Source organism: Chinchilla lanigera, unplaced genomic scaffold, assembly GCF_000276665.1.
Source record: "Chinchilla lanigera isolate Chin_1 unplaced genomic scaffold, ChiLan1.0 scaffold00020, whole genome shotgun sequence".
In the NCBI taxonomy this organism is placed as follows: domain Eukaryota; kingdom Metazoa; phylum Chordata; class Mammalia; order Rodentia; family Chinchillidae; genus Chinchilla; species Chinchilla lanigera.
The window spans coordinates 868,307-880,552 of record NW_004955421.1 but is presented as its reverse complement, the minus strand read 5'-3'; the positions used below and the strand labels follow the sequence as shown (position 1 = coordinate 880,552).

The 12,246-nt window shown below is 33.7% G+C and overlaps 1 protein-coding gene across 18 annotated transcripts in view; it reads left to right on the top strand.

Annotated features, from left to right (window-relative positions):
* The window catches only part of Clasp2 (cytoplasmic linker associated protein 2), a 189,513-nt gene that overhangs the window by 76,608 nt on the left and 100,659 nt on the right, over positions 1 to 12,246 (top strand). For all 18 annotated transcript variants that reach the window (XM_013513734.1, XM_005383646.2, XM_013513738.1 and 15 more), the window contains 5 exons: positions 844 to 936; positions 3,435 to 3,580; positions 6,052 to 6,187; positions 9,358 to 9,428; positions 12,143 to 12,202. In XM_013513734.1, coding sequence (XP_013369188.1) covers positions 844 to 936; positions 3,435 to 3,580; positions 6,052 to 6,187; positions 9,358 to 9,428; positions 12,143 to 12,202 — 506 coding nt within the window. The remainder of the gene's footprint in view (positions 1 to 843; positions 937 to 3,434; positions 3,581 to 6,051; positions 6,188 to 9,357; positions 9,429 to 12,142; positions 12,203 to 12,246) is intronic.

Here is a 12,246-nt window from a genome sequence, read left to right as displayed (position 1 = left end):
CCTTTGCAGTCTTTATTCCTGCACTACAGACTTTTAGTTTCTGTGTGTCAAAGAGCCTTTGTACATGATATTTACTATTCACTGAAAGCAAATGTCTTTTCACTTTGTAAAATAATGTCCTGCTCATCCTTTAGCGCTTAGCTCTAGCTTGACTTTACTAACTAGATCGACCTTTCTACCCCTAATAAATATATTTATTTTTCCTTGTAGTACTTACTATTTGTAATTTTATAGTCTATATTGTTGATTTTTTAAAAATCTCTAATTACACTGTAAGGTTCATAAAGCAGTGACCAATTTTTTATGTCTATTTTTGCTCATCATAGTCTTCCTAATGCCTAGCATGGTATATCCCTGTCATGTGAATATTTCTTAAATGAATGAATGAATGATTGTGGTATATATCTAACTATTTAGCAAATAGTTGACTCCAGAGGAACCAAAGCATGTAGCTTGCCTGACTATAGTCTATCATAACAGAGGAGAAAAGAGGAAAAGTAATTTACATTTGCCCGTGACAATATTGTATACTAAGTATATGAATGCAGTTTTTAAGAAGTTAGGCCTATTTTTATTCTTGCACATTTGCATCTTATTTTTAAATTTTAAAGCCATATAAGAATATATTTGAGGTTATTCATGGAGCGTAATAGCAAGAGAGATAGATAACTCACAAGAAATAAAAACATTTATTTTATTGTCTATAGTGTATTCTTCATTTAAAAAATGGTGCTAGAGTGAGAAATAGCCTTACTACATGAAAGATTATTTTAAACATAGGGCATAATTTTGGTATTGTTCACAGCAAGATGTATTGTTATAGTTATGAATCTTTTCTTTAAGATCTATTCTAGTCGAGAACTTGAAGAAACCTTAAATAAAATCAGGGAAATTTTGTCAGATGACAAACATGACTGGGATCAGCGTGCCAATGCAGTAAGTTTTTTATTTTTCTCGTTTCTAATGTTTCTCTTAAGAAATATGGAAATTCAGTAGTAATCAGATAGTCTGATAGGCAATATTTCTTTCTGGAAAACACATTGCAATAAAGGGCATTTTCTGATTTAGGGTCAGGTTTGTTTGTTTGTTTCTTATTTTGCCATTCAGGTGGTGCCTGTTCAACCCATTTGGGAGCCTTTTCATTTATCCTGTTTGTTGACTGACTAGAAAGTGTGAGCTTGGCCTGCCTGTGTAGTTACATAGTTGCTTATTAGCATCATCTTCGAATCATAGAAGATTTACCAGTAAAACAGTTCATTTTTCATAGAATCTCAATATTTGCATAGAATTGACATAATTTCACAACACTTTGTGTCCATTTATCTAGCTTTTTCTTAATCATGAGTGTGATGAGTATTTTCTACTCATGATTTAAAAGAATAAACAGGTTAAGAATATTTTATTTATCCTGTTACTTGAAGAAAATATTTGATAATATTTTAAATAATGTTTTTATTTACAGCAGACTATATATTTTATTTTGTTTTTCAAGTTTGTCAAATTTACATGACATGCTAAATGAGTACCTCAGAGTTCATTTGCAAGAAGGCAGAGAAAGTTTTTTGTTTCAAGGGCCACTTCTGCTCTTATAGCTTCTGGTCTGGCCAGTCATAAAAATCAAATCAAATAGGGCATTTTGACAGACATGTTTTTGTGACTCTATATACACAAGGTCATTTTTCATCTTCTCCATGTTGGAAATTCTGCATATCTTAAAATGTTTAACAAAGAATATTTTTAACAGAAAAAAGATACTGCTCCAGATTTGTTAAATATGTTTCATGTTCTTCGGTTCTGAGACAAGTCCTAGAGTATATTCTTTCCTATGTATATACAGTGAAACATAAATGATAAAATAAGCAGTTTCTCCTGTCTCTGATCCCTTTTATAAAAATGAGATCATACTAGCTATCTTACTTAGTAACTTGCTTTTTTTTTCCTTAAAAAAATATCTATTCAGTACATCTGGTATAGATGTCAGATATGTAATTGTTGCTTAGATATTTATTGAATGCACACCAGTATGTATATATTTTCTTCAGCTCAATATCTGTACGGGTAATTTATTAAACTATTTTCAATTTGATGATTTAAAGTTGTTTTTTATTTATTTTCATTTTAACAGTGTGATAAATGTCCTTGCATACATTTGTAACAATAGTGTATAGGTTAGATTCTAAAGTGTAGGTTGTTGGGTAAAGAATAGGTACAGTTTTATTTTAGGTGCAACCAAAATATTTTGAAGAAAGATTTTAGTAACTTATGATTTTATTTGCATTTTTTGAGAACATGTTTTCTGTCTAGTACTGTATTCTATCTAGTTTTACAAATTATTTGTCCCTCTCATGAGGGGAAATAGTGTGTATTTCTTATCATTTGGAATGTGCCTGTCACTGTTTTCATATTCACATCTTTAATCCATCTAATTTAACTTCAAAGATAGGTCTATTTTAAAACTTAGAAAATCTGAGTTAAATGTGATATTATGTATAATGAGCATGTTAAATAAACTTAGTTTCTGAATATGCTTGAGCAAGATGTGTACCTGTATCTCTTTTGAAAATTTATTGTTTATGCTTTTGTTTTTATTTGAAAACCTTTAGCAGTTATATACTAAGATGTTTTATTGGAAACATTTAACAGCTATATTTGTTTAGCATTTTAGCATTTTAGCAAACTATATTTGTTTACCTTTAGCATTATGTTTTAGTAAGTAATGTAGATATGTAATATGTATCTAGGGACAGAGAGAGAGCAACCATTTGCTTCACAAAGTGTGATAACATTAACGTATAGACATAATGATGCACCATCATTTTGATATTGTACTTTGTTGTACAACAAAACTAAAAATACAAAACTTATTTTGGGACAGAGTTTCTAAAATTGGCCCCCTTAAAATTAGGTTGCCTTAGTAGATAACGGTGATGGTTGTACAACATTGTGAATGTACTTAATGCCACTAGAGTGTATACCTTAACCTAATTAAATGGTAAATTCTGTGTTAATTATGTTTATCATAATTTTAAAGACTGTCTCAAAACTTTAACTCATGTATATTATATATATCATATATACCTATATATTATATATTATACCTACCTATATTTATACCTATTTGTACTCTATACCTATAAGTCTGTACTCTTCTTAGGTTTTTTGTTTATTTACAAAATACACTTAGTGCTAAACATAATGACATATAAATGTTGTATTTTTTGAATTTGAGTATGATTTTATTTTTTTTATTTTTTTTATTTTTTTTTTGGTTTTTCTCCGGTACCAGGAACCGAACTCACGACCTTGCGCTTGCCAGGCAGGCGCTTTTGCCGCTGAGCTAAATCCCCAGCCCCTTGAGTATGGTTTTTAGGTTGCATTCTTTTTCTTTTTCACTGCACCTTTTATGTCAGTAATGAAAATTCTCTTTATGTTAGCTTAAGAAAATTCGATCACTGCTCGTTGCTGGAGCTGCACAGTATGATTGCTTTTTCCAACATTTACGCTTGTTGGATGGAGCACTTAAACTATCAGCTAAGGATCTTAGATCCCAAGTGGTTCGAGAAGCTTGCATTACTGTAGCGTAAGTATGTTTCTTTCATGATAATTATTTTTTATGAATAAATATCGTATTCTTCGATTTAGCAGTACTAAGCAAAGTGGTAACAGGATAACCCCAAAAAAGCACATATGTTTCAAAAATAAATTTTTTATATATAAAGATTTGTGTGATTATAAAAAAATCTTTCATAACTTTCTACCATAAGCCAGTGATGGCAAACCTTTTAGCACTTTCAGTGATACAAATAGCCCGCTGCAGCACACGTCATAGGTTTGCCACTGCTGGTCAGAGTAGATTTTTAATCAACTTTGTCAGTTTAAGAAGAAAATGAATGGATTTAGAAACTAACTATATTCACGTTTCTCGTTACTAATTTAGTTATTACATACTCTTTCTGATATTTTAGCAAATTATTTGGGAATGGTAACATGCATCATTAACTTATGAAAATCTAAGTGTTTATAGTCTTCTACAATATAAGTATGGTAAAATACTTAAATTCCATTCACCAGTAGCCCAACCTCTAAATACTACTGTTGTATATGTTCTCATGTAAGCATTCCTTTGAAGATAGAGAACAGCTGTCTTCAGAGAAAAATGAAGGGTACCTATTACCAATATTGTATTGTATTGAAAGTAGTACTATAGTATTGCATTGAATGTTCTGAGTCGGAACAGAAAAGGGTGAGCACAATAAAATCTATGAGGATTGCAGGGAACAGAACTCCCATTATTAACAGATGATGTAATTACGCATACAAAAAAGCCACAAGGGAATCTACAGATGATTTATTATAATTGAGGAACTTTGGCAAAATTGCAAGGTATGTCAGTATGCCAGAATGATCTAGTAAGTCTAGATACACAAAACCATAAAATGTAATCTTGAAAAATAAAACAGGACTAGAAAACTAGACAAAATACATAACAAGTGTTTCCAAATAATACATAGTGGAATACATACTATGGTTGTCACCAAACTTTGACCTGTGGTAGCACTTTGGACCATGGAGAAACACGGGAAACCTGAGCAGAGCAAGGCAGGCTTACTGAGTTAAGGACATAGAGATTAGAACTTAAGAAGGCTGAGGTGACCAAAATCTCCACCACAGAATACTGGAGAAAAGAGAGATACACAGAAAAAGAGCTACAGATATCTGTATGATCCCATGAATCTTGCACACTGGTGTATGAAAAGTGTAACCCCTTGAGAAGGAGAAAGAACCACTGCCTGGGAGCTATAAACAATTCCCAGAGCTCATTTAGGGCTGAGAGAGGTTCCAGATCTGACTATCCAAAATGGACAAACCTTGGCTATGGCATTCAGCGGAGACCCCAGAAGGACATCGTGTAGGAGGAATAATACTAATCCAGTTTTGAAGTATAAGACTCCTCTAGACCCCATCTCCCCCACCAAACATAAAAATTAAGCTGATTCCCCGGAATATTCACTCCCTGCCCAGACAGAACTCACACTCTAAAGAATACTACAGCCGGGCCTGGTGGCACATGCCTGTAATCCCAGCACTCTGGAGGCTGAGTCAGGAGGATCATTGCGAGTTTGAGGCCGGCCTGGGCTACAAAGTGAGCTCAAGGCCAGCCTGAACTGCACAGCGAGACCCTGTCTCAAAAAGACAAAAAAACAACAACCCTATAACTTCCAGGCACAAGTGGCACTTCCCTGTTATTTTGACTAGAGATTCCTTTTGGCCTGTGAATTGGGACATGGGAAAATCATAACTGAACATTAAAAAATAGGTCTGAGTCTGAGAACCTCCCTTAATCAGAAACCTGGATTTTGGGAACTAACTCTATCCCAACCATATATTTTAAGTAAGATACACCGTAATTATATTGAAATTGACTAATACTGCGAGCTTTGTCAGAACTGTGATTGCAGCATCCTTCCTGTGTGTGTGTTTGTATGCACACACATGTGTGTGCGTGTGTGTGTGTATTTATGTAAAGTAGGGTCTTGCTATGTGCTAGTTCAGGCTGGCCTTGAACTCACTGTGTTGCGCATGTTGGCCTCAAACTCAAGGCAATCCTACAGCCTCAGCCTCCTGAGTGTTGGTGTTAGAGACATGCGCTACCACACCCAGCTCTTCCTAAATGTTTTAACTAAAATCATACAAATAATCATACTATTAATCATACTGTTTAACTACAAATTTGGAAAAAGAAAACAGTTGCCCTTAAGATCACCCTACTATCATATGATAGAATTATATTTTCAATCATGAATTGTGAAGCCCTACCCCAGCAATATCAGGGAGTATTTGTGATAAGAAAAGTGTCAAATTTCATCATTGGGTTAGCCAGTAAAAGGATGATAAAATGAAGGATATATATAGTATTTCATTATTCTTCTACCACTAGAACTAATTAAAATAAATTTCTTGAGTTAATTCAGTTAGAGTATTCTAAAAATATATCGTTCTACCTATATTTAATATTAAACTATTAAAAATACATTTTGTCTTCCTTTGTAGCCATCTTTCAACAGTTTTGGGAAACAAGTTTGACCATGGCGCTGAAGCTATTGTACCTACACTTTTTAACCTTGTCCCCAATAGTGCAAAAGTCATGGCAACTTCTGGATGTGCAGCAATCAGATTCATCATTCGGGTAGGTTTGTCTCCCTTTCCCACCCTCAGTATACTTAAGTAAGTCATTTGTATTTTTTAACCCCAAAGGAAGAAATGCTTTTGAATTATTTTTCTGATAATAAAAGCAACATATGGTCATTATAAATGTAAAAAATACAAAAGATTACAAAATAAAAATGCTTGAATATGGAATATAATACATGTATGTGTGTACATATATATGTACATATACATGTGTGTAATCACAGATGTCACAGACAGCAGTAAATGCACAGGCAAAGTCATAATATTTCTCATCATAATTTGAGGATAGTCAGAGTAGAATTCAAAACACTAGTCTCTTCCCTTGAAGTTTGCTGTTCTATTACTGATCACTCTATCCATTTAGGTTATTCTTTTCCATATTTCTAATTTGTACCTTTATAAATGTTTTAGTATTTGTTTATACCTACATAAGTACTTTTTAGTCAGAGTTTTTAACTGTTGTCACCTTAAAATATTTTTCTCATTTTCTATTTGCTGTTCATTGTGCTTTTTACCCATTTCTTTTTTGTTGTTGTTACTCAGAAGTTCCTTATTCTTTGTCAGTGTCAGGAACAAAACCTTTGTTGTTTAATCCTCTGTCTCTTTTAAAAAGTGTATATATGTACCTTATTTATGTCTTTTTTCCCCCTTAACCAGTGAATCACATTTTAACAAAGCATATTTTAATTTTCACTGACTGGAATTGTAGTTATCCTCTCCTTTTCCATTTTTTAGTTGCTTTGGGTCGTTCTTGTTTTGTTTTTGTGTTTTTCAGTTTTCATCTTTGCATATTTTGAAACAATTTTTTTTTTTCTTTTTACCTTACTGAACTAAAAAATTTGACTGCGAGCAGGGTGTGGTGGCACACTTTTGTAATTCTGGCACTTGGGAGGCTCAGGCAGGAGGGTTGCTGCAAGTTTGAAGCCAGTCTGAGCTACATAGCAAGACCTTGTCTCAAAAAACAAAACTTGATTTTTGAACTTTAGATATACTTCTCTTATCCTACAAAATTGTTTTCTTAACTCTTTGATGTTTTTAGGAAATGAGATATTATTTGATTCTTTTATAGCAAAACAGCAACAAAACAACCCTTCAAATGCTTGTTCCATAGTTCCTTAGTGTGAGGAGTTTCCTGTAGAAGTTCTGGTTTTTCTTTCATTAATATTACTCCTATACAGGTGATAAGGATTTCTGATTAGAATGAATCATCCTTAAATATTTTATTTCCTTAAATATTTTATTGTTCATGAATCATTTCTTTACTTGGACTCCGTCTTATTTGCTCAGGTTTTCCATCTTTTATATAGTTTCTGACATCCTCAATATCATTTATCATTTCTTGGGTAATTTCCTATTCCTTTGTCTAGTTATACGTGTTCTTAGGAAAATTTAAATTTTGTTTGACAGTGTTCATTTTGCCATTCTCAGGCTTTGTACTTTGTTTTTAAATTGCTCATTTTATATAAAATGTTCTCATGTTATTTATTTTTTGTTATTTATATGTTATCACCTTTACAAAAATAAAAATTAAATAGGTTTTTAAAAAATTATCTCCTGTTTTCTGTTTGATTTGTTTCTCAGAGGACTACTTTAGATTGCTTTCCTTTTAACTTTAGAGAACTTTTTTTTAGTTGTCAGCTTAAATTAATAAAGTCTAAATTATTCTGACTTGGTATGTGGTTGGATGTTTTCATCTGTAGTTGTAAGGGTAACTTCTTCCCAAATGTAATATAGTAGTATTTAGGTTAGTACTCTCTCTGCATCTTTGCTACTGTCATGAATGTGATTAGTCTAGCAGTAGGATTTTGGGAATTTTGGGGAGGGGGATTTATGAGCAGAAAGGAGGGTAGTGGTAATGGTAGGTGAGATCTGCTATATAGTATAGTGTGGCTGGGGGTTCTGCATGTGCTTTATCGCCGTAGTAATGTGTGGGCAATGGGCTCTTTTGGATGTGATAGGGAGCAGGTCCTCATCACCCTTCCATACTGAATGTAGCAGTTGGATAATTAATTGGTCTGCACACACTCTTGCATTAATCTCATCTTGAACAGCTTCAGGTCTATTGGGAATTAACTTAACTTCTCTTATTGCTGAAAACAAGTTTTTCCCATTTTGGTTTAGCTGTGGCAGACACTGATGTCTTGTACACATTTTCCTTCAATGAAAGACTTGTCTCCTTAAAGCTGGGAACATTATTGGTAGACAGTCTTCAGTTCCAGTCTCTTTAAGGATTGCTTCAACTTCATAGAGCTGCCTTTTCCATGGTCTCCATCCCTCCTAATATGGTCACAATCCAGTAACTGATGTGGAAATATAAAGGTTTGACCATCTTGGACCAATTTAAGAGTACTCTAAAGGATTCTTTTAGCTCCACAGCTCCCTGGTGGCTTTGGACGAAGATATTCTGGTTCTTATCACAGTTCATCATCTTCCTTTGTTCATTCATTTTCTTCTCCTCCCTTCCATAGATAGTGATCCCAAGGATATTCTTAGTAAGTATTTTGTGTACTAAACTTTATCTCAGAGCTTGCTTCTTCAGTGACCCGCCTATACCATTAGCTTGGAAGAAAAATAGAAGATTTAAGGTATTAGATATACATGTTTAGATTACTGTTTTATTCTGTATGGATTATGAACTTCTTAGTGTATGCTTCACTAAAGAAGAGCAAAAGAATTACTAATTGAAGTCAGAAGGTTGTATCTGTTGAACTTCTGCTTGAATTCTAGGGAGGCATGGCTTAGCTAGAATAAAGTTTTGTTAAAAATCACCATTTCAGAATGTATTTCCAATGGTAAGGGATATAGATTTCTGATTATGTGCTCGAATGACACACGCTTATATTTTCTGCCAGCAGTAGGCATGGCACTTCAGAAAATATGATTGATTCATGCCCAGTCCCTCTTATGCTCCCTGCCTCCTAAACTACACTGGCCTAATAGTTCTCTGCAGTCCTACGATTAATTTGTCATTGCTCTATATGTTACTACATTCACAAATGTCCTTTAGAAATTACCTGGTCACTACTATTTTCTCAATTTCTCTCAAAATCTGATTTGTGGTTTTTGTCCTATTGGAACATAACTACTTGAATATAAAGCAAACAGAAGAAAGGAGTACATGAAGTTCACAGTATTTTTCATCCTTTTCTGAAACATCTTTTACAGCATACCCATGTACCCAGACTTATCCCTTTAATAACAAGCAATTGCACATCAAAATCAGTTCCTGTGAGGAGGTAAGTTTTGGGGGAAAAAATTTTAGTGTAACTTTACTATTGAATAATGTTCAAGTCTTAGTTTGTTGTAAAAATTTTCATTAATTTCTTAAAGTTACCTTGGGATAAAATATAAAGGTTTTCTTTTAATATAAGGGATGAGACAATTCTTTTGACTACTTATATTTCTCAGTTTTTATCACATTAAGTTTTAGTTTATCACAGCTGCTGGTTGCCTTGTTTTTCAGAGTGTAGAGACAGTTTTTCAGAGTGTAGAGACAGACTGGGCTAGAGTTTTTAAACTGCCACTGACTGAATCTGTCACCTTAAGCGACTTTGTAACTGCTGTGAACTTCAGTGTCTGTATATGTCAATAGGCTAATGATGGCAAGCCCATAAAATGTGAGAAATAAATGAGATACACATTAGTAAAACTTAACCTAGTATTTGAAACAGGCTAAATAGTGAAATCAAGGCTGTCAGTCAGTCTTTCTCTTTTTCTTTATGATTTCTACAATTTTTAATATTATAGGCAGGCCCTTTAAATGTTTTGATAAATATCTATAAGAAAGGCAGGCCATTTAAATGTTTTGATAAATGTATTTAAGTATTTTGAATGATATATAAAAGCTGAGTAAGACATTATTATTGTATTTCCTTTAAGTGGTTCAGAGTTTAGCAACGGTTGTTCAGTCACATCTCATTTCAACAGTCAGCATACAATACAGGTTATATCTGGCCTACAAGTTACTTTTGTAAAACCTATCAGCTAAGAATATTTTTCATACTTTAAAGGGTGGTTTTAAAAAGGGAGTGGAGAGCTGGGTGTGGTGGTGCATGCCTGTAAGCCCAGCACTTGAGAGGCTGAGGCAGAAGAATTGCTGTGAGTTCAAGGCCAGCCTCATCTACATAGCAAGACTCTGCCTCAAAAAATAAAAAAATAAAAATGGGAAAAATATGACATAGAGACTGCCTGGTTCATAAAGCCTAAAATATTTATTTTCTGGCCCTGTGTGGAAAGGTTTACTGATCTAATACTGTAAAAATAGTAGTTGGAGAAATAGAAATATAATAGAGAAGCGAGGATGAGGAAATGCATCCTGGAATTGCCTTAAAATGTGGAATAATCCGTTAACTCTGGGGGAAGTGAGTGGGATATAGTCTAAGCCCAGATACAAAGCTATTCTGCATGCTGCACAGGATGGGCAGCTGAGGCCAGAACATGTGATCAATAGGTTTCAGTGGGAAAACAGCCTGTTGAGAAGGTGGGGTTGGGAGTAAAGGAAAGTCATACTGTGAGGGCGTTGACTGTCATAAAGAGTAATTTTGACATTGCTACTTAGATAGTAGGAGTATTGACCAAAATTAAGGACTTTTCATGAGAGGTTGTCATCCAAGCCTAGTTTTTACCCCAGCTCTGAACAGTGATTGAAAAGGAAAATGAGAAGCATTGATTTAAGTAGGAGCTGTTATAATTCATGTAAGAGAAAGGCATAGTTTGAACTCTACCTGTGCTTGTGTTTAGTAATTGAAGGAGATTTTATTTAGTAAATTCAAGATACATTTTATGTGTAGAAATGATATTTGATAAGTGGGTATGGATGAGATGGTGTCTGAGGCTTCAAATAGTGAGCTCTAGATTCAAATGTTAGGGTTTTTAAGTCTCAGTTCTATCACTTTGAGCTAATTAATTTAATCTTCCTGTTTCTTGATTCCTGATGTGTATGATATGGGCTAAAAGAATGGATTTGAAGCCAGGTGTGGTGGCACATTCCTGTAACCCCAGGTACTCGGGAGGCTGAGGTAGGATTGCAAGTTGGAGGCTAGCCTGGGCAACTTAGTAAGACCCTGTCTCAAAAAAATAAAAAGGGATAGGGGTATAGCTTAGAGATAGAGCGCTTACCTGGCATGCACAGCCCTAGATTAAATGCCCAGTATCACGTCCAGAAGAAAAAAAAAAAGAAGAAGAAGAATGGATTTGAGAAGGTAGAATGTATTTAATCCTTTATATGTAGTATTTGATGTGAAATTATTGCTGATGCGTAGTTATCCCTAACTGATCAGATCTTCAATTTAACAGCTGAGGCAAAGAACCAGTACTACTGCTAATAGGACTAGATATGAGAATTTAATCTCATAGTACACATGAGAGTTATATCTGATAGTCAGGGCTGGGTAATAAAGATAGTGTTGCTGAAGTGAAAAGACTATCAAAGAGCAATAGGCCAAAATTAGCACCAACCAGATGAACAGCTATTTAAAGGTAAGTGCAGAAAAAGTGTCAATAAAAGAAGGAAAAAAAACAAAGGTATACTATCACCCAAGGAAGAAGAGCACAAGAATGAAATATTTGAAGTTGACAACTAGAGGGCTTAGGAGAAAATGTATATAAACTTGATTTAAAGTCATATAAGGAGATATTTAAGATCTTAATCATCATGTCTTTCTCATCGTATATCTTTGGTGTCTAGTGAATAGTAAATATTTAATAATTTTTCTAATTAATGAAGTTTGTTAAATTTTACATTTAACAAAAATTTTAAAGTTAAAATTATGAGGAATTCTTAAAGTATTTGAACTATTTATCATAGGAATAATTGGATCCTTCAAATAAGGTATTCCATAGTTCAGATATCTAAAATGGGTCTTATGCTTTCAGGGGACAAAGTACAGTATTAAGAGTGTTAATGTGTCTCTAAATCCATTAAGTTATTCATTTAACTTTTATTTTTCAGACGTTCATTTGAATTTTTAGATTTGTTATTACAAGAATGGCAGACACATTCTTTGGAAAGGTATGTATTACCTCTTTCTCCTTCCTCTTCCTCTTCTCCCTCCC